Source organism: Lygodium microphyllum, chromosome 22 (genome assembly GCF_053477565.2).
Source record: "Lygodium microphyllum isolate KBCC chromosome 22, Lygodium_microphyllum_v1.1.10, whole genome shotgun sequence".
In the NCBI taxonomy this organism is placed as follows: domain Eukaryota; kingdom Viridiplantae; phylum Streptophyta; class Polypodiopsida; order Schizaeales; family Lygodiaceae; genus Lygodium; species Lygodium microphyllum.
In genome coordinates, this window is record NC_141156.1 from 53,210,715 (window position 1) to 53,237,830 (window position 27,116).

Consider the following 27,116-nt stretch of genomic DNA (forward strand, 5'->3'; position numbering starts at 1 on the left):
CCACAATGGAAACAAACAACATCTGAAGTAGAAGAACTTGTAGAAGATGACAAGGAATCCAAGTCATCATGAATAGGGCTATCCATAGTATCCACAGAGCTCAAGCAATCGAGGGCTATCCCAACGAAGAGAACCTGCTCATAAAGACAATCACCTGCAAGTACATCAATGGTAGAAGCATGCTGCAAAGGCTCATGAAACGTCAATAGATGGGAGGACATAAAGGTATCAAACAAGGATGCAAAAGCTCCCACATGAAGAAGAGTCGTACCCAATTGCATGACATAACCAACCACAGTACGGTAAAGCATAAGACATCTGTCATAAGAGCATATGGTATTCAGCCATGAAATCAGCCCATAGCCATAATGGCAAACATCATTGCAATACATCAAACCACATAGTAGTATCCAAGTCAATGCAAGACCAATAAGTGGCATAAGATCTCGCAATGGTCAAGCTCCAGGAGAAGCCCAAGTATCTGTACAACATCCAAATAAGTGACTCTGTAAAGTACATGACAGTAGACAAAGTGCATAGCCAGGTAAGCATCAAGAGCAATTGCTCTCTGACATATATGGGCAAAAGCAACCCAACTAGCATAGAAGCTAGGCAACACAAAAGCAACAAAGCCATAACTGCTAAACCCAAGCACTGTTAAGAAGTCTAGTGATCAAGGAGTAACCCGTAAAGAACCAAGCATCAATGAGCAATGAAATCTCAATAACCAACTGCCAAGACAATGGAGCAAGCACTGCTCAAAACATGTATCTGCATCCAAGTAAATCCAAGATCCATAATTGGGGCATTAAGGGCCAAATAGCATCCAAGCTGCATAATTGATAAGCTAACCAAATGCAGAGTGCTCCACAAAATTCTCAAATGCAAGTCGATTCAAGCCCAAACATCTACCATACTGCAACCGAACCCAAAAGCATCCACATCAAACACATCAGTCCCATAATGGATAGCATGGGGCATAAACCTTGTCAAGTGAAATGCCAGCTGCAAAGAAAATGACACTGAACCAAGAATTGAGCTCTACTCTTTGCTCAAGAAGCATCTGAGAGCATAAACATCAAAGTGGCATCATCCAAATACATTAGCATATCATCCCGAGTAGTTGGGAGCACCCATAGACCATAGGCATAACCAAACTGGAGGTAAAATAGCATGTCAACCAAGGTAGCATAAATCCCAACCAACAACGAAGTGTCCGCATCCAAATCAAGGCTCAATAGCTCTCAAATAGCATATCCGAGCATAAACCATGATGACCAAGCATCAATACATCCAACAAGATACCCAAATGTCAACAAAGAGCATTATGCATAAGCTGTTCCTAACTGCAGTAGAGAAATAGTCATCCATCAACTCAATCCATATCTCCGCCTCCTCTGCTGTGACGTCTATCCCTCCTCCATCAAAATCAGGTGCCTTAATTTGCTTGAGAATGAATTTATTTTATTGCATGTCACCATTCGTGGGTGCAAAAGGTGCCTGATAGTTAAGCCACATCGTTTAGGTTATTCTATTTAAGATATGTTTACGAACCATACATAAATGAATCCCATATCATTACAAAGTTTGGATATATAGAGGAATCAAATGACACACAGGCATTTGATTCCTCTATATATCCATAGATTGCACTTGTGTAGCTTCGTTTTCCTGGAGGCTCAATATCTTTTGGGCTTAAGTTAGGGCAATATATTTCGACGTGTCCTAGCTCATTGCAATGGAAGCATTGATGGTAGGGACATCTCAATTTTGCATCTGGGCTTAAGTCAGGGTAGTCTGCTTGGACGTGTCCTAGCTCATTGTAATGGAAGCGTTGATGGTAGGGACATCTCCTACAGATGTGCCTAGCTTGGACATGTCATAGCTCATGTCAATGGAAGCATTGATGGTAGGGACATCTCCTATGGATGTGCCCTATCTCTTCACATGTGTGGCATCTCTTGCCCTTATCTCGGGAATCATCTTTGTCACAATTGACCAATTTAAATTCTTGGACAATTGACTTTGCTAAAAAGTAATGCATCTTGCAAGTCTGTTGGATGCATTGCTTCAAGACGGTGGTTTAGAGGAGTGTTCATGCCATGGCAAAAGTTGGATACTTGCTGTGCACTATCCATAGGTGGTGCGTATTTTAGTAGGGTTATAAAATTTGAGTAGTAGGCTTCTAGGGTTAATTCTAGCTGCTTGAGCTTGAAGAATTCATTCATCTTCAAAGTCCGGTAGGTTGGCGGAAGGTATCGTCCAAGTACAACATCTTTCAATTGATCCCAAGTAACAACGGCTTTAGAAACACCTTGATCTTTGCACCATTTCTTCCACCATATCAGAGCCTGGCCAATAACTTTAGTTTGGATATCATTGCTTGATTGGAGAAAGCAGTTCCTGCAGTAGAGAAATAGTCATCCATCAACTCAATCCATATCTCCGCCTCCTCTGATGTGACGTCTATCCCTCCTCCATCAAAATCAGGTGCCTTAATTTGCTTGAGAATGAATTTATTTTCTTGCATGTCACCATTCATGGGTGCAAAAGGTGCCTGATAGTTAAGCCACATCGTTTAGGTTATTCTATTTAAGATATGTTTACAAACCATACATAAATGAATCCCATATCATTACGAAGTTTGGATATATAGAGGAATCAAATGACACACAGGCATTTGATTCCTCTATATATCCATAGATTGCACTTGTGTAGCTTCGTTTTCCTGGAGGCTCAATATCTTTTGGGCTTAAGTTAGGGCAATATATTTCGACGTGTCCTAGCTCATTGCAATGGAAGCATTGATGGTAGGGACATCTCAATTTTGCATCTGGGCTTAAGTCAGGGTAGTCTGCTTGGACGTGTCCTAGCTCATTGTAATGGAAGCGTTGATGGTAGGGACATCTCCTACAGATGTGCCTAGCTTGGACATGTCCTAGCTCATGTCAATGGAAGCATTGATGGTAGGGACATCTCCTATGGATGTGCCCTATCTCTTCACATGTGTGGCATCTCTTGCCCTGATCTCGGGAATCATCTTTGTCACAATTGACCAATTTAAATTCTTGGACAATTGACTTTGCTAAAAAGTAATGCATCTTGCAAGTCTGTTGGATGCATTGCTTCAAGACGGTGGTTTAGAGGAGTGTTCATGCCATGGCAAAACTTGGATACTTGCTGCGCACTATCCATAGGTGGTGCGTATTTTAGTAGGGTTACAAAATTTGAGTAGTAGGCTTCTAGGGTTAATTCTAGCTGCTTGAGCTTGAAGAATTCATTCATCTTCAAAGTCCGGCAGGTTGGCGGAAGGTATCGTCCATGTACAACATCTTTCAACTGATCCCAAGTAACAACGACTTTAGAAACACCTTGATCTTTGCACCATTTCTTCCACCATATCGGAGCCTGGCCAATAACTTTAGTTTGGATATCATTGCTTGATTGGAGAAAGCGGTTCCTGCAGTAGAGAAATAGTCATCCATCAAGTCAATCCATATCTCTGCCTCCTCTGCTGTGACGTCTATCCCTCCTCCATCAAAATCAGGTGCCTTAATTTGCTTGAGAAGGAATTTATTTTCTTGCATGTCACCATTCGTGGGTACAAAAGGTGCCTGATAGTGAAGCCACATCGTTTAGGTTATTCTATTTAAGATATGTTTACGAACCATACATAAATGAATCCCATATCATTACAAAGTTTGGATATATAGAGGAATCAAATGACACACAGGCATTTGATTCCTCTATATATCCATAGATTGCACTTGTGTAGCTTCGTTTTCCTGGAGGCTCAATATCTTTTGGGCTTATGTTAGGGCAATATATTTCGACGTGTCCTAGCTCATTGCAATGGAAGCATTAATGGTAGGGACATCTCAATTTTGCATCTGGGCTTAAGTTAGGGTAGTCTGCTTGGACGTGTCCTAGCTCATTGTAATGGAAGCGTTGATGGTAGGGACATCTCCTACAAATGTGCCTAGCTTGGACATGTCCTAGCTCATGTCAATGGAAGCATTGATGGTAGGGACATCTCCTATGGATGTGCCCTATCTCTTCACATGTGTGGCATCTCTTGCCCTGATCTCGGGAATCATCTTTGTCACAATTGACTAGTTTAAATTCTTGGACAATTGACTTTGCTAAAAAGTAATGCATCTTGCAAGTCTGTTGGATGCATTGCTTCAAGACGGTGGTTTAGAGGAGTGTTCATGCCATGGCAAAAGTTGGATACTTGCTGTGCACTATCCATAGGTGGTGCGTATTTTAGTAGGGTTATAAAATTTGAGTAGTAGGCTTCTAGGGTTAATTCTAGCTGCTTGAGCTTGAAGAATTCATTCATCTTCAAAGTCCGGTAGGTTGGCGGAAGGTATCGTCCATGTACAACATCTTTCAATTGATCCCAAGTAACAACGGCTTTAGAAACACCTTGATCTTTGCACCATTTCTTCCACCATATCGGAGCCTGGCCAATAACTTTAGTTTGGATATCATTGCTTGATTGGAGAAAGCGGTTCCTGCAGTAGAGAAATAGTCATCCATTAACTCAATCCATATCTCCGCCTCCTTTGCTGTGACGTCTATCCCTCCTCCATTAAAATCAGGTGCCTTAATTTGCTTGAGAAGGAATTTCTTTTCTTGCATGTCACCATTCGTGGGTGCAAAAGGTGCCTGATAGTTAAGCCACATCGTTTAGGTTATTCTATTTAAGATATGTTTACGAACCATACATAAATGAATCCCATATCATTACAAAGTTTGGATATATAGAGGAATCAAATGAGACACAGGCATTTGATTTCTCTATATATCCATAGATTGCACTTGTGTAGCTTCGTTTCCCTGGAGGCTCAATATCTTTTGAGCTTAAGTTAGGGCAATCTATTTCGATGTGTCCTAGCTCATTGCAATGGAAGCATTGATGGTAGGGACATCTCAATTTTGCATTTGGGCTTAAGTCAGGGTAGTTTGCTTGGACGTGTCCTAGCTCATTGTAATGGAAGCGTTGATGGTAGGGACATCTCCTACAGATGTGCCTAGCTTGGACATGTCCTAGCTCATGTCAATGGAAGCATCGATGGTAGGGACATCTCCTATGGATGTGCCCTATCTCTTCACATGCGTGGCATATCTTGCCCTGATCTCGGGAATCATCTTTGTCACAATTGACCAGTTTAAGTTTTTGGACGATTGACTTTGCTCAAATTAATGCATCTTGAAAAGTCTGTTGGATGCATTGCTTCAAGACGGTGGTTTAGAGGAGTGTTCATGCCATGGCAAAAGTTAGATACTTGCTGCGCACTATCCATAGGTGGTGTGTATTTTAGTAGGGTTACAAAATTTGAGGAGTAGGCTTTTAGGGTTAATTCTAGCTGCTTGAGCTTGAAGAATTCATTCATCTTCAAAGTTCGGTAGGTTGGCGGAAGGTATCGTCCATGTACAACATCTTTCAACTGATCCCAAGTAACAATAGCTTTAGAAACACCTTGATCTTTGCACCATTTCTCCCACCATATCTGAGCCTGGCCAATAACTTTGGTTTGGATATCATTGCTTGATTGGAGAAAGTGGTTCCTGCAATAGAGAAATAGTCATCCATCAACTCAATCCATATCTCCACCTCCTCTGCTGTGACGTCTATCCCTCCTCCATTAAAATCAGGTGCCTTAATTTGCTTGAGAAGGAATTTCTTTTCTTGCATGTCACCATTCGTGGGTGAAAAAGGTGCCTGATAGTTAAGCCACACCTGATTTTGATGGAGGAGGGATAGACGTCACAGCAGAGGAGGCGGAGATATGGATTGAGTTGATGGATGACTATTTCTCTACTGTAGGAATCACTTTCTCCAATCAAGCAATGATATCCAAACTAAAGTTATTGGCTAGGCTCGGATATGGTGGAAGAAATGGTGCAAAGATCAAGGTGTTTCTAAAGCCGTTGTTACTTGGGATCAGTTAAAAGATGTTGTGCATGGATGATACCTTCCGCCAACCTACCGGACTTTGAAGATGAATGAATTCTTCAAGCTCAAGTAGCTAGAATTAACCCTAGAATCCTACTACTCAAATTTTGTAACCCTACTAAAATACGCACCACCTATGGATAGTGCGCAGCAAGTATCCAAGTTTTGCCATGGCATGAACACTCCTCTAAACCACCGTCTTGAAGCAATGCATCCAACAGACTTGCAAGATGCATTACTTTGAGCAAAGTCAATCGTCCAAGAACTTAAACTGGTCAATTGTGACAAAGATGATTCCCGAGATCAGGGCAAGAGATGCCACACATGTGAAGAGATAGGGCACATCCATAGGAGATGTCCCTACCATCAATGCTTCCATTGCAATGAGCTAGGACATGTCGAAGCTAGGCACATCTGTAGGCAATGTTCCTACCATCCATGCTTCCATTACAATGAGCTAGGACACATCCAAGCAGACTACCCTGACTTAAGCCCAGATGCAATTGAGATGTCCCTACCATCAATGCTTCCATTGCAATGAGCTAGGACACCTCCAAATAGATTGCCCTAACTTAAGCCTAGAAGATATTGAGCCTCCAGGAAAATGAAGCTACACAAGTGGAATCTATGGATATATAGAGGAATCAAATCACACACAGGGAGAGAGTGAGAAAGAGAGAGAGAGAGAAAGAGGGAGAGAAAGAAGAAAGGTGAGAAGTGAGAGAAGAAGAAGAAGAAGAAGAAGAAGAAGAGGGAGAGAGAGAGGGAGAGAGAGAGAGAGAAAGAAGAAGAAGAGGGAGGGAGGGAGAGAGAGAGAGAGAGAGAGAGAGAGACTCTTACTCTTCCCCTCCTAAGAGGGTGGCCACACACATATTTTTTTCCTTTGGCTAGGAATCTATTCCTCGTACCTCTCGCGAGATTTTCCTCCATCCTGTAAGCTGAACTTTTCCCAATTGACCCCTTCTCGAGTGAGTGGCTACTGAAGGACTGCACAAGTTGCATCTAAAAGAGGAAAAAGACCAAGGATGGCCCCCAAGCAGAAAGTATCACGCACAGATTGCAACCCCACGACAAGCAATGAAGCCTCAGGCGAGGGCATTAAGAAACCCTAGGTCAAAGGAAAGACCGAAGCTTTTGTACTTGTTGAGAAGAAGGCTAGGTTATCAAACAATGTAACTGACCTATAGAACTTACATTGCGTACAGTTTTAAAACCCCTAACATATGCCTTAGCCAAAAGAAGACTGTGTTAAGTAAATTTTACATAGAACCACTCCTGATTCCAAGGGGGAGAGAAAATTCATGATGGAAAGGTTTTCGAGACTATTCCTGCAATGTTTGCAAAAGGATACCATTGTTTTTTGTTGACTGATCAAATAATGTCCTAAATGCTTTTGCATTAAACTAATAGTTGAAATGTGATTTGGATGATTATTCCAAGTTCTTGTGTTTGATGGTAAATGCATGGCAAGTGTCAGCGATGACAAGTTGCCATGGGGAATAAAGGAATGTTTTCTTGGAAGATGATATTAGGATGATTGCCTTGATTGTGCTTGATTCTTAATTAGATTAATTAAGGAAGAATATTTTTTGCGGGTGCATCATCTCCAAGGTCACGCCGCATTTCAACCTGAGAAGGGCATTGCTCAATTCACGAGCCGTAGGTCAAATAGTGAAAAGTCCAACCATGGAAGTTGTGTCTCACTCCTAGGTCACTTGGGGTCAGTGGAGCTCTAGACACCCTTGCTGCCTAGAGTCGAAAATGGAGTTGAAGACTACCGTGAGCCCAATGTCTTAGGCGATGGAAGATCCTATTCTAGATAATGGATGGAAATTACGGTGCCATGTGATTTGGACCATGTACTTCTATTGGACAGAAGGGATACATAATTTCTCTTATATAGGCAGGAGACAAAGATTAACATGAAGGGATTTGTTTGAACTTGTTTGTCAAAGGATTGCTTGCTCTGTATTCGTGTCTGTGCCATAAATTATGCAAACAAACCCCGTTCCCTAAAAGGCCTAATTAAGGAAGCTGATTTTGAATGTCACACATAAATGTGATAGGACCTAATTAGAAAACTAAGGATATCAAGGGAAGCGGGTGGGCGGAACTCCTGATGGGTCCGTCCTACGCAGGGTGGTCCTAGAGAACTGGGAGGCTTCTCACAAGGTTTTATCAACGTTCGACCTTTAGGTATTGTTAATTTAGGACCCGGTTCATACCGTTTTAGGGGATCGGAATGGGACTATGCCCTACGGGTAGAGAGATTGAGTAGCACATCCCTCTCATTTTCCATTCTATTTGAACCTAGTGTGGTATGGGTCTTCTTCGGCTTGGGTATTATTGTGTAAAGTAGGATTTCCAAGACCCGATGCTAGAATGCGGTCAGGAGACCTTGACCACTAGGAACCCAAATTTCATGTCGATCCTAGTGGGTTTGGTCATGAATGTTCCATTGCAAGGCGGGCTCGGGAAACCCTAGGCGACAAACCCCATAACATTCTATGAGAGTACCAGGAAACGACGCTTAGATTCGTTTCTCGATGGACCGCTAAAACATGCTTGGAAATTCGATAGGTGGGAACGTTACATGAAGTCCTTTTCTCCCATAACCTATTTTCTTTTTTCTTATTTTTTGTTTTTCAATACAAGAATCCTAGTGTTTAGAACCAACCTTGCCGCATCTATTGGATTGGAAAAAATGAAATAGAATAGGGGCAAGAGTTAGAATATAGGGTAAAGAAGATATCATTTGATTTGTTAATAGAATCCACATGATGATGACTAACAAAAGTAACGTGAAAAAAATTGAGTGATGTCAAAGGGGAATAATAACTATTTGCTGTGATTTTCAAGGTCCCTAGTGAGGGTAATATTTCTTCAGGTGATAGCCATTGATTAGGAAGGGATTATCAAAGACCTCTACATCTTGTATTTGCATAGAGTCATTAGGGTTGACAAGTACCTTGTAAGGACCCATCTAGCATTGTTGAAGCTTTCTAGCAAACTAACCAAAGTGAGAATCATATACAAGGACAAGGTCACTTTCTTTGAATTCTTTCTATTTGATAAAGATGTCATGGTAGACTTTGCAATGGGAGTGCGTGGCTTCCATGCACTGTAAGGCCATCTGTCAAGCCTCATCTAGACATTCCAAGTGTAAGAGATAGTGCTACAACAACTCAATATCTCCTAATTGTTCTATGATAGCCACTCTCAAAGAGGAAAACTCTAGCTTAATAAGAAAGATGACTTGTGTATCATAGACCAACTAGAAATGTGCCAATTCTGTTGTGGCCTTATGGGAGGTTTTGTACACCCAAACAACTTATGTAAGTTGATCATCCCAATCACTATGATGTGTAACAATTGTCCTTGTCAAGATTGAAGAGAGGATGCGATTGGTGACTTTGACCTAGTTGTTTGCTTTAGGCTAGTCAGGTGTGGACTTATGATGGTAAATCTTATAGATCCATGTTAGTTCTTCCATAATCTTGTTTAGGAAGTGTGTGCCTCTATCACTGACAAGCTCTAAAGGACTACCAAAGCAGGTGATAGTATTCTCATACATGAACAGAGCCACACTATTACCATCATCTCGCTTGTTGAGAGCTTTGGCTTCACACCACATTGTCACATAATAATTACATATGTAATGTGCCTAGGTCATGACACATTTTAGTAGTCCATCAGGAGTTTGATCTAAAAGATGCCGCTTTGCACTCCCACGGAATGTCACAGGGTTTGTTGATTAGCCACTCTCGAGTCTACCCCGCAACAAAACGTATCGGCCAACCCTGTTAAGATCAACCTGAATCTTCTTGGGTTTCTAATGCTCAAGTCATTCTATAGCCTTCTAGCTTCGGATCTACTTTGCGGAGAGCATCTAAACCGAGGTGGACTCATATCGCACTTGGTTCAAAGAGAATGGGAAATGAGAGGGATGCATCGCTTTACCTCTCTACTCGTAGGGTAAAGTCCCATTCCGGTCCCCTAAAACAATATGAGCTAGGGTTCTACCCTGCATTATCCAAGATCAATATGTCATCGCAATTTGAATGTCAATAAGCCTCCTAGTTTTTTGGTACCACCCTGCCATAGGACGGGACTCGTTGGGGGTTGTGTCCACCTGCTTCCCTTGATATCTTTAGTTTCCTACTTATCTAAGGGCAAATTAGTGATAACACATACAAGCAGCTTCCTTAATTAACCCGTTAGTCACATGTTCCTTTACATAATTTTATGCACTAACACGAAAATAGATCAGACAAATCCCTTGAAAGTAAACTTTATATTAAAATCTCAACTGAGATACAAATCCCATCCATAGTATGATTCCCACAATTGGTAAGGATGAGTCTTATTTTCCTCTAAGTTTCCACCCTTGCACTAGTAACAGGGCCTTGAGATTCCTTTCCGAGTCACGTCGACCATCCGAGTAGGACCTAGAGGTAGGGAATTTACAGCCAGAGCCCCCTGACACCCGAGAGCCTCCTACGAATAGACATTTCTACGAAGGGTCCTCTCACGACGAGCTCGATCCACATTCTCGACATGGTTATAAAAAAAACCCCTTGGATAGGGTTGGTGGCTAGCTAGTGGTGCTCAACACGCCTTTTCCAAATGTTTTAACCTTAATCCAATTTGAAAGATTTTCTTCTTATCAATTCCTTTGTTAGATGACTCCTTTTCCAAATAGGCGTTTCTAAGTACAAACACAAGCAGAAGTGCACAATATGTACTAGACAATTATTTGTTCTCTTTGTTGAAGAAAATTTCAATTTAATGCGATAGCATCTAGTCTTAGCTTTATCCCCGTTATCGTCTGAGATTTCTAGAGATAACCTAATTTAATTTCCTCATTATTTTGAATGAAGGATTATCCTTGCAATGCTTATTACAATTTGGGACATTGGCTTCCCTACAACGAAACCCTGCATATTCATTTGAACTAGGGTTTGTCGTGTAATTCATCTAATTACTTAAGGACTTTGAATTCCTTTCAACTTCAAGCAAGATGGGCTTTGAGAAGAATCCTTCAACTCTTTAGGGTTTGAAATTCTTTCAACTTCCTAGGAACCTTACGTATTTTATCACAAGTTCAATCTATGTTTTGTGAGATGTAATAGGGTTTCCTATTATTTCAACCAAGCAAATGGATGCGGATGCACAAAATCTATCCGGCTTAATTGCAGTTTAATGCATATTCTTGAAACTTTTCATACATACATACATACACACACACACACACACACACACACACACACACACACACACACACACACACACACACACACACACATATATCCATGGAATTTCCATGTAATTTATGTGCAATTTAACGGCTTCTAAGTGCAATTTTAATCGATCACCTAAGATAAATGCGATGAATAAAATTTTCCTAGTATGCTCATTATCTCGAAAAGTGCTCAATTAAGTTGCGATAATTAATGTAAATGTTCTTTTTTCCCAGTTTCTTTTTCCTAATACAACGAGGTGCACCTGATTCATAAGAGATGCGTTTCCCGTAGTTGCGGTCCCTTGGTTCACGGTCTCGTTGGTTGTGGTGGGAGTGTCAGAATTTGGAGAGATTTTTCACTTGGGAGCCATCGTCCGCAAGTGGATTCGAGAGATAAAGGAGGAATGGATTTGAGATGGGAGAGTGTAGAGAATATGGCTTAGTCAAATATCAAGATAGGGGGAATTGAGCCAACTCTCTCCCTCGCAGCCTCTCGGGGTAACTCCTCTCTCTCTCTCTCTCACTCACTCACTCACTCACTCACTCTCTCTCTCTCTCTCTCTCTCTCTCTCTCTCTCTCTCTCTCTCTCTCTCTCAAGCTCCTTCTTGCAATCTCTTTAAGGGGTATCCTTCTACCTCCCTCTCTGTACCTCTCTCTCGCAGTCTTTCGGGGTCTCCTTGTGCTTTCTTAACTGCTCCCCATGCCTCATTTTTATAGCTAAACGAGAGAAGAATGGTTGTGGCTGAGAAGAAGAGCTCTTTATGGAGGGGATCTTGGAAAAATGAGCAATTTGATGCTCAAATCACAATTTTGATAGTTCCATTGGCTTCAAAACGGGGGTAAAACTCCAAGATGGTTTGGTTAGAAATCTTCCAGATCACTCCTTCTCCTTGTTCGAAGTGCTATTTACTGCCTGTAAACTGCAGTCCGGTGCGCACGATTTCACCAAACCTCCTTTTTTGTATTAAATCTCCAAAACAAGCTAAAAAAACTTTTTTTTGTATGATATCATGTTCTAGAAATCTCCATAGCTTTTTTAGGATATTTACAATAAGTAATATCTAAAATATCTAAAATATGCTGGTTTTGCCCAAAAATCTAATATTTTTGGGCCATCCATACTATACACATTAACACTAGTGATTAATATGGATCATAGCTCTCATTCACATTGTAACTTCCATGAAGGGTGGCTACAGTCCTTGTCAATCCGAGAAAAATGTCGGATTACAACTCTCGATTTTTTATATTTTTAATTAAATAAAAATTGTTAGTTATTAATGTTAGTTAGTTTTTACCTTAGTTAGTCTTTATCTAGTAACCTTACCAACTTATTAATTGACTAACTAACTTTCAAACTAACCAACTAATTTTTAATTATGTGGAAGTATTACAACATACTAGAATGTATTTGTTCTACTTCCTTTTGGTTGGAGGGTTGGCCCCACAAAATCGACACCCGATTTCTTGAATGGCTTCAAGGGAATGATCAGTTGTAGAGTCATGGCATTGGTTCTAGTAGATTTTCCCATGTGTTGACATTCATCACAGTGCTTACAATATTCATAGGTGTCTTTGTGGATGGTTGGCCACCAATATCCTATGAGTAAAGCTTTCTTGGCTATTGCTTCTCCTGAAAAGTTTCCGCCACATGGCTTATCATGGCATGGCTTCATAATGATTCAAATCTCATATCATGCAGTACATCTTTGCAGCACTTCATATTTACCCTTTTTGTGCAAAGCATTGCCTAGCAAGGTGTAGGGGGATGATTTCAACAAAAGCTTTTTCTTCTCTTTGATGCAGATACCAAGGGGGTATTGTTGTGTGGCCAATAGGTTGGCAACGTGTCTCCATACCATGGGATCACAGTCTCGACTAGAATCAGAGGTACATCAAGAAGGCCTAGATCATCTTGCTCCCCTTTTTCACTCTGAGGGATTCATAATAAATGATCAGCCACCAGGACATGGAAGTGATGAGGTTTAGTGATCACTTCAAAATCAAATTTCTAAAATAGAAAGAGCCATTTTATCATTCTGCCTTTAACATCTGCCTTATTCATTAGGAAGGATAGAGACTCATGATCCACGTAAAACTTGGAATGTATTGATAAAAGGTAATGCCAAAACTTCACTAAAGTGAACACCATCCCCAAGCACTCAAGCTTTGTCACTATATAGTTTCACTCTCTATCATTGACTTTATAACTTGCATAATAAATTTATTATTCTAGCTTTGAGGAGCCTTTTTGATAGAGAGCTATGCCTAGCCCTTCAACTAAGGCATCCGTGTGCACATGGAATTCCTCCATCTAGATAGGAGGCTGTAGGATGGGTGCTCTAATCAGGCACTTCTTCAAGGCATTGAAAGATTTTTCACACTCATTTTTCCAAATAAACTCTGCATCTTTCTTTAGGAGCTAATGAGGGGGGTTGTCTTAGTCCCACATGGCCAAGAAATCTTCTCAATTACATTAGATTGGTTGGTATGGCTACGGCTGCAATCTTTTCAATCTTGGTAGGATTTGTTGCTATACCTTATGCAAAGACATTGTGGCCCAATGGAACTCTTGAAGAGACTCTAAAGATGCATTTGTTGGGGTTGAGGGAGATCCCATACTCCAAAGTACTGCTCTAGGTGTCCCCAATGCTTGTAGAGCGGATTGAAGAAATAGAAATAATCTAAATGTACCTCAATGGAATCATGCGAGAGACTTTGGAATGCAACCATCATGACTTGTTGAAAAGTAGTAGAGGCATTACAAAGCCCAATCAGCATCACCCTATAGGTGTAGGTACCCCATTCCATTGTGAAGGTCATCTTGGATTGGTCTTCTCTCTCCAATCTCTGCACCTCATTGTATCCAGTAAAGCCATCTAGCAAGGAATAGAGTTTGTGACCTACTAATGTGTCTAAAAATTTGTCAATGAAGACATTGGGAATTTTTTCTTTGCTTGCATTTGCATTCGCCACACCCGATGTTCCGTTAGTAGTGGCAACTCCGACAACCTCGGGGACTCTTGTATCTATGACAATATCCATTCTTTGACTGATTGTGATGGCTCTCATGGTCTTTCCACCTCATCGATGTGGAGTTCTTACTTCAACCAATGCCAATACCTAGTCAACCATGGGATGCAATTAGCATGGATTTCATTGTGGAGCTCCCCGAATCCCATGGTTACACCATCATTTTTGTAGTGGTGGACTATTCCTCAAAGCAAGCTCACTTTATACCTGCTAAGCCACCATTGAATGCCAAGGAGGTAGCTCGACTCTTCTTCACACATGTTTTCAAGGTGCATGGCTTACCCTTAGCCATAGTGTTAGATAGAGATGGAAGTTTCATGAGTGACACGTGGAAGGAACTTTTTAAGACTTTGAAAACATAGTTGATATTCTCATCCTCCTTCCACCCCGAGACAGATGGGCAAATAGAGAGAGTCAACCAAGGCATTGAAGACTATCTCAAGAACTACGCCTGGGTGGACAAAAAAGATTAGGCCTTGTACCTCGATGTGCTCGAGTTTCACTACAACAACTCAATTCACTCCACCCCACAGGCTACACACCCTTTGGGTTAGCTACAGGAAAGAAGTCGTCACACCCCTTGTCTTAGCCTTACGAGCTCCCAAAGATGAAGATTAGGATGTGGAAGAATTCTTGAAGAAATGGAGAGACCGCAATGCCACAATTAATAAAAGTTTGGAATAGCGAAAAATCACCATGACAGAACATGACAACAAGAAGCGAAAGGTAGTACTCTTTTACTAAGGGAGACATGGTCCTTGTTAGCTCCAAGCATATGTCCCTCCCAAAGAATATGAGCCCCAAATTAAATCACTGCTATTATGGACCTTACTACATCACTCAAGTGCTAAATGAAGTCACATACAAGCTTGACTTGCCCGAAAGTATTTGTGTCCATAATGCATTTCGTGCTCGTCTTTTGCGTAGGTTCTATCTTTGACAACCAATGGGGGCGGCACATACCACTACTTCGCTCCAATGGCATTCCTTCGGCGTTGGGAACACAAAAGGTACTGCGAGTACCTAACCAAGTGGAAAAGATGCCCTCTCAAGGAAGCCACTTGGATTTCGGAAGTGGAGGTGCATGAACGTGGCAAAGACGCCTTCGCCACCTATCTTATGGAGAATACCACCTGTCTTATGGAGAATCCCACCAATTCTTCCAATGTCCCTTGAGTCATCCATGGAACTCATCATAGGCCAAGTAATGCCTCCACTTCTCATATGTAATTGAGTTGAGGGTGGACTTGCATGGTAGCCAAAATAAACCAAAGCACCCAAATAGTCTAGATGGGTAGACAATGACTAGCTTGATAGGAAAAGATGTGTTAAGACCCCGAAGTCCTAGTGCGGTAGACACTGACCGGTTTGATAGTAAAGGTTGCGTTAAGACCCTGCTAATGTATCAAGACCTAGACTAGCAGACAATGGCTAGCTTGTTAGAAGAAGCTATGTTAAGACCTTGGATGAGTCAAATAACCTCTACTCTTAGATTGCTAAGGACAATCTAGTAATCGGGGGTGAGTGTAAGGGATTTGTAGCTATACCATGGCATTGATACCAAAAACACCTATATAGGGAGTAGTAGTGACTCTGAGCCTTGCTTGGTTTCCAATCTACATATGATTCCCTATATGCAGTAGTGAATCCTTATATGTGCAATGTCACAACGGTATAGTCCTAGAATGTGCCTATGTTGTACCATTTCTTTCACTGAATAATACAAGAGTATACCTTGCTCTCACATATTGTGTTACTTTTTCTGTGCTGTGTTGAGTGATTAAACGAATGCAGGTGCAACCCTTTCTCCCCCCGCCCCGGGCGCGTATCATAAAAGAGCCATTTGGCTATAGATAGACTCATGGGGGGATAGGGAGCTTGTGCACACGAAGCACGGGAACGGGCAGTGAGAATTCACAAAGGAGGGAAGCTGGACATGGGGACAAAGGGAAACGACATAACAGAGAGAGAGAGAGAGAGAGAGAGTCTCACTCTCTGCTTCAAATTTTCAGACCTTGGAGGCTCCTCCCTGCCGCCCGTGCTCTTCCTTCTTCTTGTCCTCTTCTGCAGCCTCCCTCGGCCATCCACACGACAGGTAATAGTCTTTCACACACAAATTGTAGCCTGTTTTCTTGTTTTCCTCTTTGGGATCTTCCATAGATGGGTAAGAAACAGATCACTCATGTCTTCCCTTTCTGTGTTACATTTTCAGCCTGCTTTTCTTGCCAGTAGTGCTTCATTCATCACGATGAAGAATACTGCTCTTTTCCTCTCATCAGTCCTCTTCTGTTAAGTTACTCTTTGAACTATCCAATGGCATTGGCATCTCATTTGCATCACCGCATTTGAATCAGTGACGTTCATGCCTTGTATGTTACCCATATGCCGGCCGAGCTTTCTGCCCTGATTCTGCGTCCCTGCAAGTATTTGCAATATTGATCCTCACGCTTCAAATTGAGTTTATACAAGCGATTCCGAGCATTTGCTTGTGCAGCTGCCTCAGTGATTCCTTTAGTTTGGACGGCATGTACATACATACCTTCACCTGCGACTGATATTTTGTCTGTCTCGAACTAAGGAAGCTCGTAACAAACTGGGGTGATCATGGCTAGCTTTTGCTGGTGGATGTGTATATTAAGCCTTCTGCCATTGTGTTATGAAACGTGAGAAGCAAAGGCAATGGTGGCTAAAGGCTTGCTGGCCCTATGTTTCATGGTTTTGCTCAAACAGGGTCTGCTGGCCAACCTTGCAGACTCTGGCATACTAGGGCCTTCCTCTCTGTACAATTCTGAAAATCAAAATGGGACGAATATAGGTCCTGCTGGCACTGATGTTTCTGACAGTTCTGTAGATGGTAAGACCTTGTGTCAAGAACTTTGATCGTAGGTTTCAAATTTAGTTGGTTTTGGAGAGGTGCATGTGGATCAGTACCAATTGTCCAGCCTGGTATGCTGATTGAATTGCTGCATTGCTGTTGATGAAGTCTTACCAGGAAAGTTAATATGAGCATGGTCATACCATTTTTTTAGATTTTTTATGAATGGATGCATGATGATGAACTTTAGTTTAAGAGACATGGGTAATTTCAGGAAGGTTATGAAGATCAGAGATCCTCATACATCTAATTTGTGAATGCTCTTTTTTTGTTGACAATATCACAAACTAAGCTCTTTCTGTTGGCAATGAAGTTTTTTGACTACAGTATATTGACTTCTGTTAGTCTTCTGGTCTTTCAAGGGCTGAAGCTTATGACCTAACTTGCAGTTGCAGTGCTGGAACTTTTCCGAATTCACATCACCAGGGATCCAGTTGGAGTTTTTAATAGCTGGAATACCACCACCAAAACTCCATGCAGCTGGTTTGGGATCGTGTGCAATAATGATGGGCGAGTTGTTAGTTTGTATGAGATGGATTCTAAACATTTTCTTGATTTCATTTTTGGTCTAGTGAATGTTTCATAATGATAACATAGCTGGAAGGGGAAGATTCTTGAGGGCTTCTCCTTGATGCAGGTTTATGTTTAGTTTTGCAAAAAATTCAACATCTTCATTTACCTGACTCAGCTATATTTGGGCATGTCCTAAGGTTACTTGGGAGCAAACGCCTTGAAGGCACCTTAGGTGGGCCGTTGCAGGGGCTATCATTCCTTGAACTTCTGTGAGTGCAGATACAAGCACGTTTCTTTTTCTGAGATTTGAAAAAAGCTAAGTTGCAGTTAAACTCCTGTTTTTGTGCTTCCTTTCAAAAGAAGAGACTTCATTGCTTTTCCTTGAGACCCTTTTCTGTACCTTGTTTGCTAAAAATTTTGGAACTTGAGGCTTATATATCATCCCAACCGTCTCTATAAATTTGCTAAATGTGAAAAGCTAAACTTGTGTAGTCTTCTCTATTTTGAGTACTACCTTTCAAGTTCTTAATTCTTTTCACGTTTTTGCCAATACAGGGATATTCATAATAACTCTTTCACAGGTCCAGTGCCATCTGAACTGGGGAACCTTCAACAACTTGAAGTGTTGTAAGAATGGCAACTTATTACATGCTTTGAGCTTCTTGCAAACTGTTCATTTGGAGCTACCGTGATTTACACATTAGGTTTCCTTTTCATTTGGTCTATGGTTATGTATGTAGATGTCATATGGAATTCCTTTTTCGATTGCTTTTCTTATGGTTTCAAAATGGACACCTTAGCAAATGTTAACATTATGTATCATTTCATTAGAGTTCTTGTTTAGCAAAAGGTTGCATTTATGGAGTTTATTTGACAAACTGCAGGATGAACATAGTTGACATGATGATCTTATGTTAACTAAATGACAGATTCAAATCCTTTAGGTGAGACAGGTTTTCCAATTCACTGAAATTTTAAAAAAGCAGACTTGACAGTAAAATGAGTTCTCCCACAACACAGTTGGGTGGAAGGCTATTATCGGAAAACGATATTGTACAAGCCTTATTGCACTCTTAACATTGAGCGTATTATCAAACTAGGAAATTGATGTTGAGGTATCTATGGAGCTGTCCCGATCTCATCTTTAACCATGTTCAGAGTTGAGATTATGTGAGAGAGTTGCTCAGTCAGTGTATGCTTGCTGCTTCTTGAACCCTCATGTCATTTAGGGTTCCTAGAATGGAACTGTGTAAGTTGATACTGAACTACACTCTCCCTGTAAAACTGTTGCTATCTCCAGCTGCATAGTCTCTTTGTACACAGAGAGAGTTTTCTACATTCTTTACTTCTTAGCTTCAACAATGCAAGATTAATAGGGTATCCTTTGAACTTCACGAGAAACTCTTTTGTGTGACAATTTGTACTTTAGTCTTTCAAAGGAGTATCTGCTCTGGCTCTATACCAGGCTGAAGGGGCATGTTATCTCCCAAAGTATGTCTTTGTACTCAAATGGTCAGATAACATTCTCCAGATTAAACTGGTTGTCCTTGGATCTCCATCTCCAACTATTGATTTTAAAAGGCCATAAGTGCCACGAATGGTTTTTCCCACAGGTCAGAAAAGAGATTTTTCATTGAACTTGTCCACAATAGTTTTCACGGAACAATCCTCATTAGTTCTCTTTAGGAGCTCCATGAGAAAATTCATGGCAATGCTCTCTCAAAGTTCCCTAGGTACTGGAAGTGGTTGAAGCAACGCTAGAGTCATGTGTCTGTCAAATTTCACTTTTGGCCTGAGCGTACATTTGTTTGGGCAGCTTCCAAGCTAAAGACTGAGCAGCAGCCAAAATTTCTCCACCAGGAATAGTGTGATGTTCTTTGGCAATGTTATTTCCAAAGCCTGAGTAGTGGCCAAGTACATTTTTTTGGGCAGCTTCCAAGTCTTTTCTCTAGGTCTTCCAAGCTAAAAACTGAGTAGCAGCCAAAATTTCTCCACCAGGAATAGTGTGATGTTCTTTGGCAATGTTATTTCCAAAGCTTGAGTAGTGGCCAACTTTTCTGTAACTCATCTGAAATGGTATGATACTCTCACAACCTTCTTCTTGAGGTTCTTTAGAAAGATAGTTGCCTTTTATTGCATAAGAAGTTCCTTGTTTCTGTCTCATAAACCTAGTCCATGATTGTAAGGTCTGGATGGCCTGCGGGAAACATTATGTTCTCCAAGTCCTCTTGACAATACCTCCATCATCATCTTCTTATTTCATTGGGGATAATTAATTGAAATTGAATCATGAACAAGACATTGCCCAAATCTTTTGTTCTTACAATGACAAACTTTTTCTCAATCTCTAATGTTCTCTTTCTCTATTAAAATTGCTCATAGAAGATAAATGTGAGGATGAATGACAGCATGCATTTCTTTCTTATAGATCCAATGCATTTACTGTTGATTTTGAACTTCTCAAATATAGTGGCATTACCAGGCGCTTGAAAGGTTGTTGTAGGGCTTGGAATGAAAAAACTGGCCTACCTATAGTCCTTTTGCTCAAGGGAATAGCCAACAAATGCACTCTTCTCAACTCTTGGGCCCAACGTCTTTCTTAGCTCATCAGGTACATGTACATATGCGATGCATCCAAATATTTAACATGTGTCAGATCTAGTTTCTTGCCAGTAAGCTTCTCCTCTGGTGTCACATCATGCACTGTAGCAGTGGGAGTCCTGTTCATAATATACGCAGCTGTAGGGACAACTTTAGCTCAATAATAATAAGGCATATTCTTTTCAGCCATCAAGGTTCGTGCAATCTTAGGAATGTGCATGTTCTTTCTTTTAGTAACACCATTTTGTTGCAAAGTATACTTGCATGTAAATTGAATTGATTGGAGAGGTACTCTCCCCCTCCATCTCACCTCGGCCACTAAAGTCTAATATGCACACTTGTTTGTTTCTCAACCAAATTTTTAAAATCGTGAAAATGAGAGAACACCTTACTTTTCTAATAAGCACGTATCTTCCTTGTATGATTATCAATCAAGGTTACATAATGCTTACATCTAGCCATTGATGTAATATTTGTAGGACCCCACACATCTTTCTTCTTGCATGCTTTAGTGCATTGAAGGCACTTGTTTGCTTATCGGTTTAAATATTTGTCAAATCATGCTTGGGGAGCTGCGACTTCAGAAAAGTTCCTTAAACATATCATCCGGCAAACTAAGAAACTTTAACTTAAAGTGGAGAGTCAAGTTAGACTGTCCTACAATAGTCTTCACCTTTTGTCCATCATTAACAATCCATTAGTGAGAGTACACTCTAGGTAATGAGTTTGCTTTATTGAAGTGAATTGAGCAATCATGAGTCCAAAGGGCCAAAAAGCCAAGAAGTCTTTATAAGAGAACTCCAACCTTGTCCTCTAGCACCATGTGGCAAGTCTTCACTATAGTGCCCTCTTTTGGCAAGATCAGCATTGTAATAAGATGGAAGGAGGTGTGGAGTTCTGACCTTAGTATTAGAAGGGATGGGGTGCTCCTTAATGGATGATTTTATTTTGCATGAGCTGCTGACCAAACTTGGACTTCTATAGGAGAGGCCAGAGAGTTTCAACCCAGGCTGCATGGAGTTTGGAGACCATCTTTAAGATGGATTCATCCACTATCTCTGAGATACCATTTTCTTAGCTGCCCAATGTTAGTCCATGCTCTTCTTTTCATCAGAGTATTCTGTTTAGTTGGCAAAGTCTTTCCAGGCAGTTGATAAAGGTGGCTCTAGGTTGTCAGGAGGAGATTTGACAGCCTGTCATGTGGAATGACACTATCAGGGTTGAAGAGTTATATTCTAAGAGTCAAAAATGGAAAATCATCACAAAAGTGATAGCCTAGCGGTTAGCATTTGGGATCATAATCATGAGCTTTTGGGGTCAACTTTCGCTGGTGCATCACGTGGTTGGACACCTATGTTCACATAGTGTGTGGTAAATCTATGCTCTTGGCCACTCAAACACTCGGTTGGTGCGAGAGTCCCAGTGCAATCAAGCTCCATTGTTCATTTGCCTTCTCAGCGATCCTATTTGCACATAGGAAATGCTAGCATCGCTCTTGCCCTCTCTTTCAGCCAATATTCAGAGAGGAGGCATCTCCCCGTTGCCTCCTCTCTCAGCTAATACTTGGGGGGGAGGCACCCCCTTTCTGGGTGTTCAGGTTTATGGATCTTATCTCAAAAAAAGAGGAACAGACAAAAGCATATCTTCCTTTTGAGAGAAAAGCATAAAAAAGAAAGATCAGCTGATGCAAACCATTGTTTGTTGTGTTTTTAGATCTAGCATGCCAAAAACCATTGCAACACACGCATGAGCGAAGAGGACTTCCCTTTATAAGACCATCCCCTTGGACATCTAGTTACTGCTGTATATATTACAGCGTGAGGGCAATTTCTGGCTTATTTTCTTGTTACTTTTCTCAGTTGTGCATTCAGGAGGTAGGTGTATAACATCTGTTTAGAGGGCCAATGATTTGTAAGTCACGTTTGAGGAATTTGGGATCTCTATAGTTGATATTCGTGTGACTTTGAGGTTAATGTTATTTAAAATTTATATGGAGAAAAGTCACACCCCAGTATTTTCTCTTTATGTCAATTAAGCTTGAGGTATGGGTTTGTATCGAAAAGTGGTTGAATTTTAAACATTTTTCTGTTTTTCACAAAGTATTTGTAATTACAGCTATTTGGGAGAAACTTAATGGTTTTAAGCTAACTCTTAGATGCAAACATATATGAAAGCTCAAACTTAGCTAAACATAAAGATTGTTATGCTGAGTTGTGGTGTTACTGCTGCAACAGGGATGTTAGAAACAACCAATTGAGTGGTGAATTTCCTTCTTCAATTGTCAACCTTCCTCACCTTATACAGCTGTGAGTGATGCAATTCTCAGTTTTATTCAGAAAATTCTCATGTTGATAATACATTTTTGCTCTCACAGGTTTGTCATTTGAAATCTTTAACATGCTAAATGTAGATGAAAAGATGTTTATAAGTCACCTCTATTCCTCTATGATCAGCTTTTTCCTTCTTTCCCTCTGAATGAGTCTTAGGAAAGTTCAAACATAGGATAGATCTGCCTACAGTGTACTGTTTGTGATACAGTATAGTAGTGCACTAGTTTGTAGGGATGATTCTGTAAACATGCTTGCAAGGATTATAGATGTAATTGCCCACAAATTAAATTCTAGCCTTTTTGTTGCACGCAAAGAGGAAAGAGAACATGATTACTTGTAATGGTTCCCATGTCTGTTGTTGTGAATGTATCATTATTGGTATGTTCTGAAAATATTGCTTTCCAAGCTTGAAACAGTTTCAAGCAATTCTAAGATATTCCTTGGACAGACATGTTATACTCATCAATGGTTATTCCTCAATCTTCCTAAGCCATAGTTGTGGAGGATAAAAAGGTATATCAAGAGTTGGAGACAGCTGCTTCTGCAAATCTTAATTTTGTGTTCCTGCACACATGGGTTAGAGTGAGGCTTTATTTGCTTAATCCAGTATGCTTTTGTATATCTGTGTTATAATCCTGGTGTGTTCAGTCACTACAATGGGGCGAGGTTGTAAATTCACTTCCTAACATACTTCTTGTTATTTTTAATTGAAAATGTTTCGCAAGTTGTCAACAAGAGTACAGCTGTTTTAATGGTGTTGCTGTTATGTTACAATAGCATGCTTTTCAGTGGCACGTTAGAAAAGTGCTATCTGCAAAGCAAAGAAAGAAGGATGAACCAAAAAGGAACTTTCTGTTATAATGTCTTCAAAAAGGAACATAAGGTCCGTGAGACAGTAGCTAGGACATTATGCGTCTTGGAGAAGGAAGCTCATACGCAAGGATGGCTTCTTATCTGGGTAGTGGGTTCTTTTTGTAAATTATTCCAAGTAACCTTGCACCATTAACCTTTTTCCCTGATTGCATAGGGCAGTGCTTTGCTCTATGCAGAAGGGCAATAAAAATCCAACTTGACAATATATCTAATCAGCCATTCAAGTGGTCCATTCTTGTTTGACTTTTGTGCCACATTAAACCAATGTACAAAGGATCAGATGCAAGGATCATTATTTTGGAGCTGGATGCACTAGTGGAGCACAGAAAATTGTTCATGCTTTCAGCAAGTATGACATTCCACTTGTAACATTCAGTTTGATACAGAAATAGATGCACAGAGAGAGGCAGTAAGACAATGATGATGGATCGACACAGATGGTAGTTTTGAACAGTTGCTTTCAGAAATGTTGATGGTGATTGTGATATGATTGCAATCTCTGAAGGAAGATGCAAATTTTAAAAATGGCAATGGGTCTGCAGACTCTGCAATGTCTGGATATTTCACATGCAGTCTCCATGTGTGATGGTCATAAGATGATTGCAATAATCCTATCCAAATTCATCTAAGAATACAGTGTGACTTATTTTGGGTCCAAGAAGTAAGTGACTCCTAGATATGCATACCAGCATTTGGTATGTCCTTGTGAAAACATATCCAGATCTTGTAACATTTCCTATGACAAACTTTTATTAAACAGTATAAAGGTTGGGCCTACGTGACAGACCTTATGTAACCAAAATCTAAGATTTGCATAGTCTTGAGTATTGTAGGCACCGTTGATGAAAAGGGTAGGAGCTTTTCCATGACTGGTTGGAGCCAATTTTAAGCCAGCAAGCAAGAGTAACTGGAAATATATTATTGGGGCTCAAATAGATCCCTGTGATTGAGCCTTATCCAGAGTAAGCTCTTTATCCAAAAGGGCCAAATTTACCAGTGTGTTTGAGATGCTTATGAGCTATGACAAGCACCCGACAAGCACAACTTCCAAACCCAATCCTTTGGATCTGGGTTGAAGAGAATAGAAGTTTACCTCTGCACAGTGCCAGCATGAACTTTTTACCCATTTCCTTCCTTTATCCAAATCTATTAAAAGCAGTGGTTGTGTGACCAAGTTGATGTTAAGATGACCTAGTTTAACAAAATGACTAGATAGATTTTAAAATACTAGTGCTCTTAGAGAGTGGGATCATTATTTAGAAAGTATGATTATGAAAGCAACTGGTGTGTTTGCTGCCTCATGGAAACTTGAAGGAGGAGTTAGGCATCCTATTCCAATTCGGTAAGGTGGTCTATACAAAATGTATATAAGGCATGCTTACTCACAAACTTTTCATCATGTATGGGCCAGCATTGTAGTTAACTGGAGGATCACAAGAAAAGGCCATGGCTTAGAAACCCAATTGGTTCAAACATGGGGGATGTATAAAAAATCTTTCACTATATAGAAATGCTAGGAAAGCCTGTGTACATCGTATAATATCAATATTATATAGCTTGGCTTGTTTTGACAGCTCAAAATAGGCTGATAGAGCATTTAGCTATATTGGGGATGCTAGCACTTGGGTTCTTTGATATTGGTGCTTCTAAGCACATTAAATCCCATAGGGATTTGTTTTCCTGTGTTCTTATAACTTCCATTGGTAAGTCTGTGCAATGTGCCAACAATGCATCTTACCTTGTTAGAGGTGTTGGGGATATTGTCTTGAAAGCCATTGATGGCTGTACTCTCCAATTACAGGATGCATTATATGTACCAGGGAGAAAGAAGAATTTGTTGTCCATTTCTTCTTTAGCAAAGCGTGGTATGCAAATCACATTTGATGATGATAAATGCATGGTCAGGGATAAAGAATTCTTACTTTGGTTTTGATTGGCACATTATGTCATGGACTCTATGAGTTGGCTGCTTATTTGATTGATCAGTTAGTCTATTTAGCATCAACAACCAGATTATAGATTGTGCATTCGGATGTATGTGGACCTATGCAAACAAAGTCATTTGGTGGATGTTATTATTATTTTGCCACCTTCATTGATGACTTTACTCGTTTTTGTTGGGTCTACTCATTGGTGAAAAAGTCAGAGGTGTGTGATGCATTTTTAGCTTTTTTTGCACTTGCTAAAAATAAATTTGGCTATAGGATTAAGGCTCTCTGTTCGGACCAAGGGGGGAAATACATGTCTTCCTTGCTGAATAAATTTTTAAAGCAAAAAGGCATTGTCCATCAATATACTACTGTATATACTCCATAGGAGAATGAGGTTGCAGAAAGGAAGAATCGGTCACTCATGGAGATGGCCAAATGTATGTTGAAAGCTAAGAAGTTACCATATGGCTTTTGGATAGAAGCAATTATGTGTGCTTGTCATGTTTTGAGTGGAATAGCCGGAAACCTTTAGTTGGCCACTTTCGTACTTTCGGGTGTCTTACGTGTGCCCATATTTCCAAAGTACTAAGAAAGAAGTTGGACAACAAGGTTGTCGAATGCATTTTCGTAGGGTATAGGAGTGAGAGCAAAGGATGTGGATTGTATGATCCTATTTCCAAGAAAGTCTTTGTTAGTAGGGATGTGATTTTTGATGAAAAATCAGAATTATCCCTTGCTGGTTTTGATACATATTAGGTTGCAAATGATGTGTTTGAAGGGCTATTGCCCATTTTTTTGGTGGTACAGTTGGAGTTTCAGTAAATGAACACAATGTTCAGCCAGTTGTTCCATTGAGCAATGTAGAAATTCAGCCTATGGTTGATTTGAATATTCAGCAAGATGCTGAATTTAAGGTTCACTTGTACATAATTAGGAAGCTAGGCAGATGCCTAGATGGTACTTGTAGACTATGAAAGATACTCATTTGGATGCTCCTATTGCTGGTCGTACTAGAGGACAAGCCCATCTGTATGATCATGCTAATACAATGGAGTTTGTTATAGCAGAGCACACACTTGATGATGAGGAGCCTCATTGTTTTGAGGATGCACAATAGAGTGTGCATTGGATAGTAGCAATGCAAGCTGAATTTGATTCTATCATAAAGAATCAAACATGGGATCTAGTGACATTGCCTGTTGGAAAGAAAGCCATTGGTACTAAATGGGTCTATAAGTTGAAAAGAAAAGCAGATGCATCCATTGATAAGTATAAAGCCAGGCTTGTGGCAAAAGGCTACGCATAAAAGAAGGGCATTGATTATGAGGAGACATTTACTCCCATATGATTACCATTCGGTATGGTTGCTTCGGCTGCCCATCATGGTTGGATTGTGCACCAGCTTGATATTAAAAATGCATTTTTACATGGGAAACTTCAAGAATAAGTATGTATAGGAGACCATGGGTTTTGCAGTTCAGGGATCAGAACACTTGGTATGTAAGCTGAAAAAGGCTTTATATGGTTTAAAGCAAGCTTCACGAGCTTGGTATGCAAAAATTGATGCCTTTTTACTCAGCTAAGGGTTCATTAATAGACCATCATAGTCTACTCTTTATGTATGCAAAGGGGGGGGGGGGGGATCCTTGCTGGTCATATGTCTTTATGTAGATGATCTTCTACTCACAGGGACACATGTTGATCAGATTTATGTATTGGAAGACTCCTTGAGAGGTTTGGCTTCTAGGATTGCAA

General features: G+C 40.4%; 1 protein-coding gene across 2 annotated transcripts in view; it reads left to right on the forward strand.

The window, feature by feature from the left end:
* The first annotated feature begins 16,388 nt into the window (after positions 1-16,388).
* LOC148017156 (putative serine/threonine-protein kinase PBL21) overlaps positions 16,389-27,116 on the forward strand; it is a 32,318-nt gene continuing 21,590 nt past the window's right edge. Inside the window, exons 1-5 of one of the 2 annotated variants that reach the window (XR_015687886.1) lie at positions 16,389-17,092; positions 17,503-17,638; positions 17,824-17,895; positions 18,182-18,253; positions 22,462-22,533. Coding sequence is in view for 1 of the 2 variants with exons in the window: in XM_087663068.1 (XP_087519194.1) it covers positions 16,918-17,092; positions 17,503-17,638; positions 17,824-17,895; positions 18,182-18,253; positions 22,462-22,533 (527 nt within the window). In the remaining variant the exon portion in view is untranslated. The remainder of the gene's footprint in view (positions 17,093-17,502; positions 17,639-17,823; positions 17,896-18,181; positions 18,254-22,461; positions 22,534-27,116) is intronic. The other variant, XM_087663068.1, reaches the window with a different exon arrangement.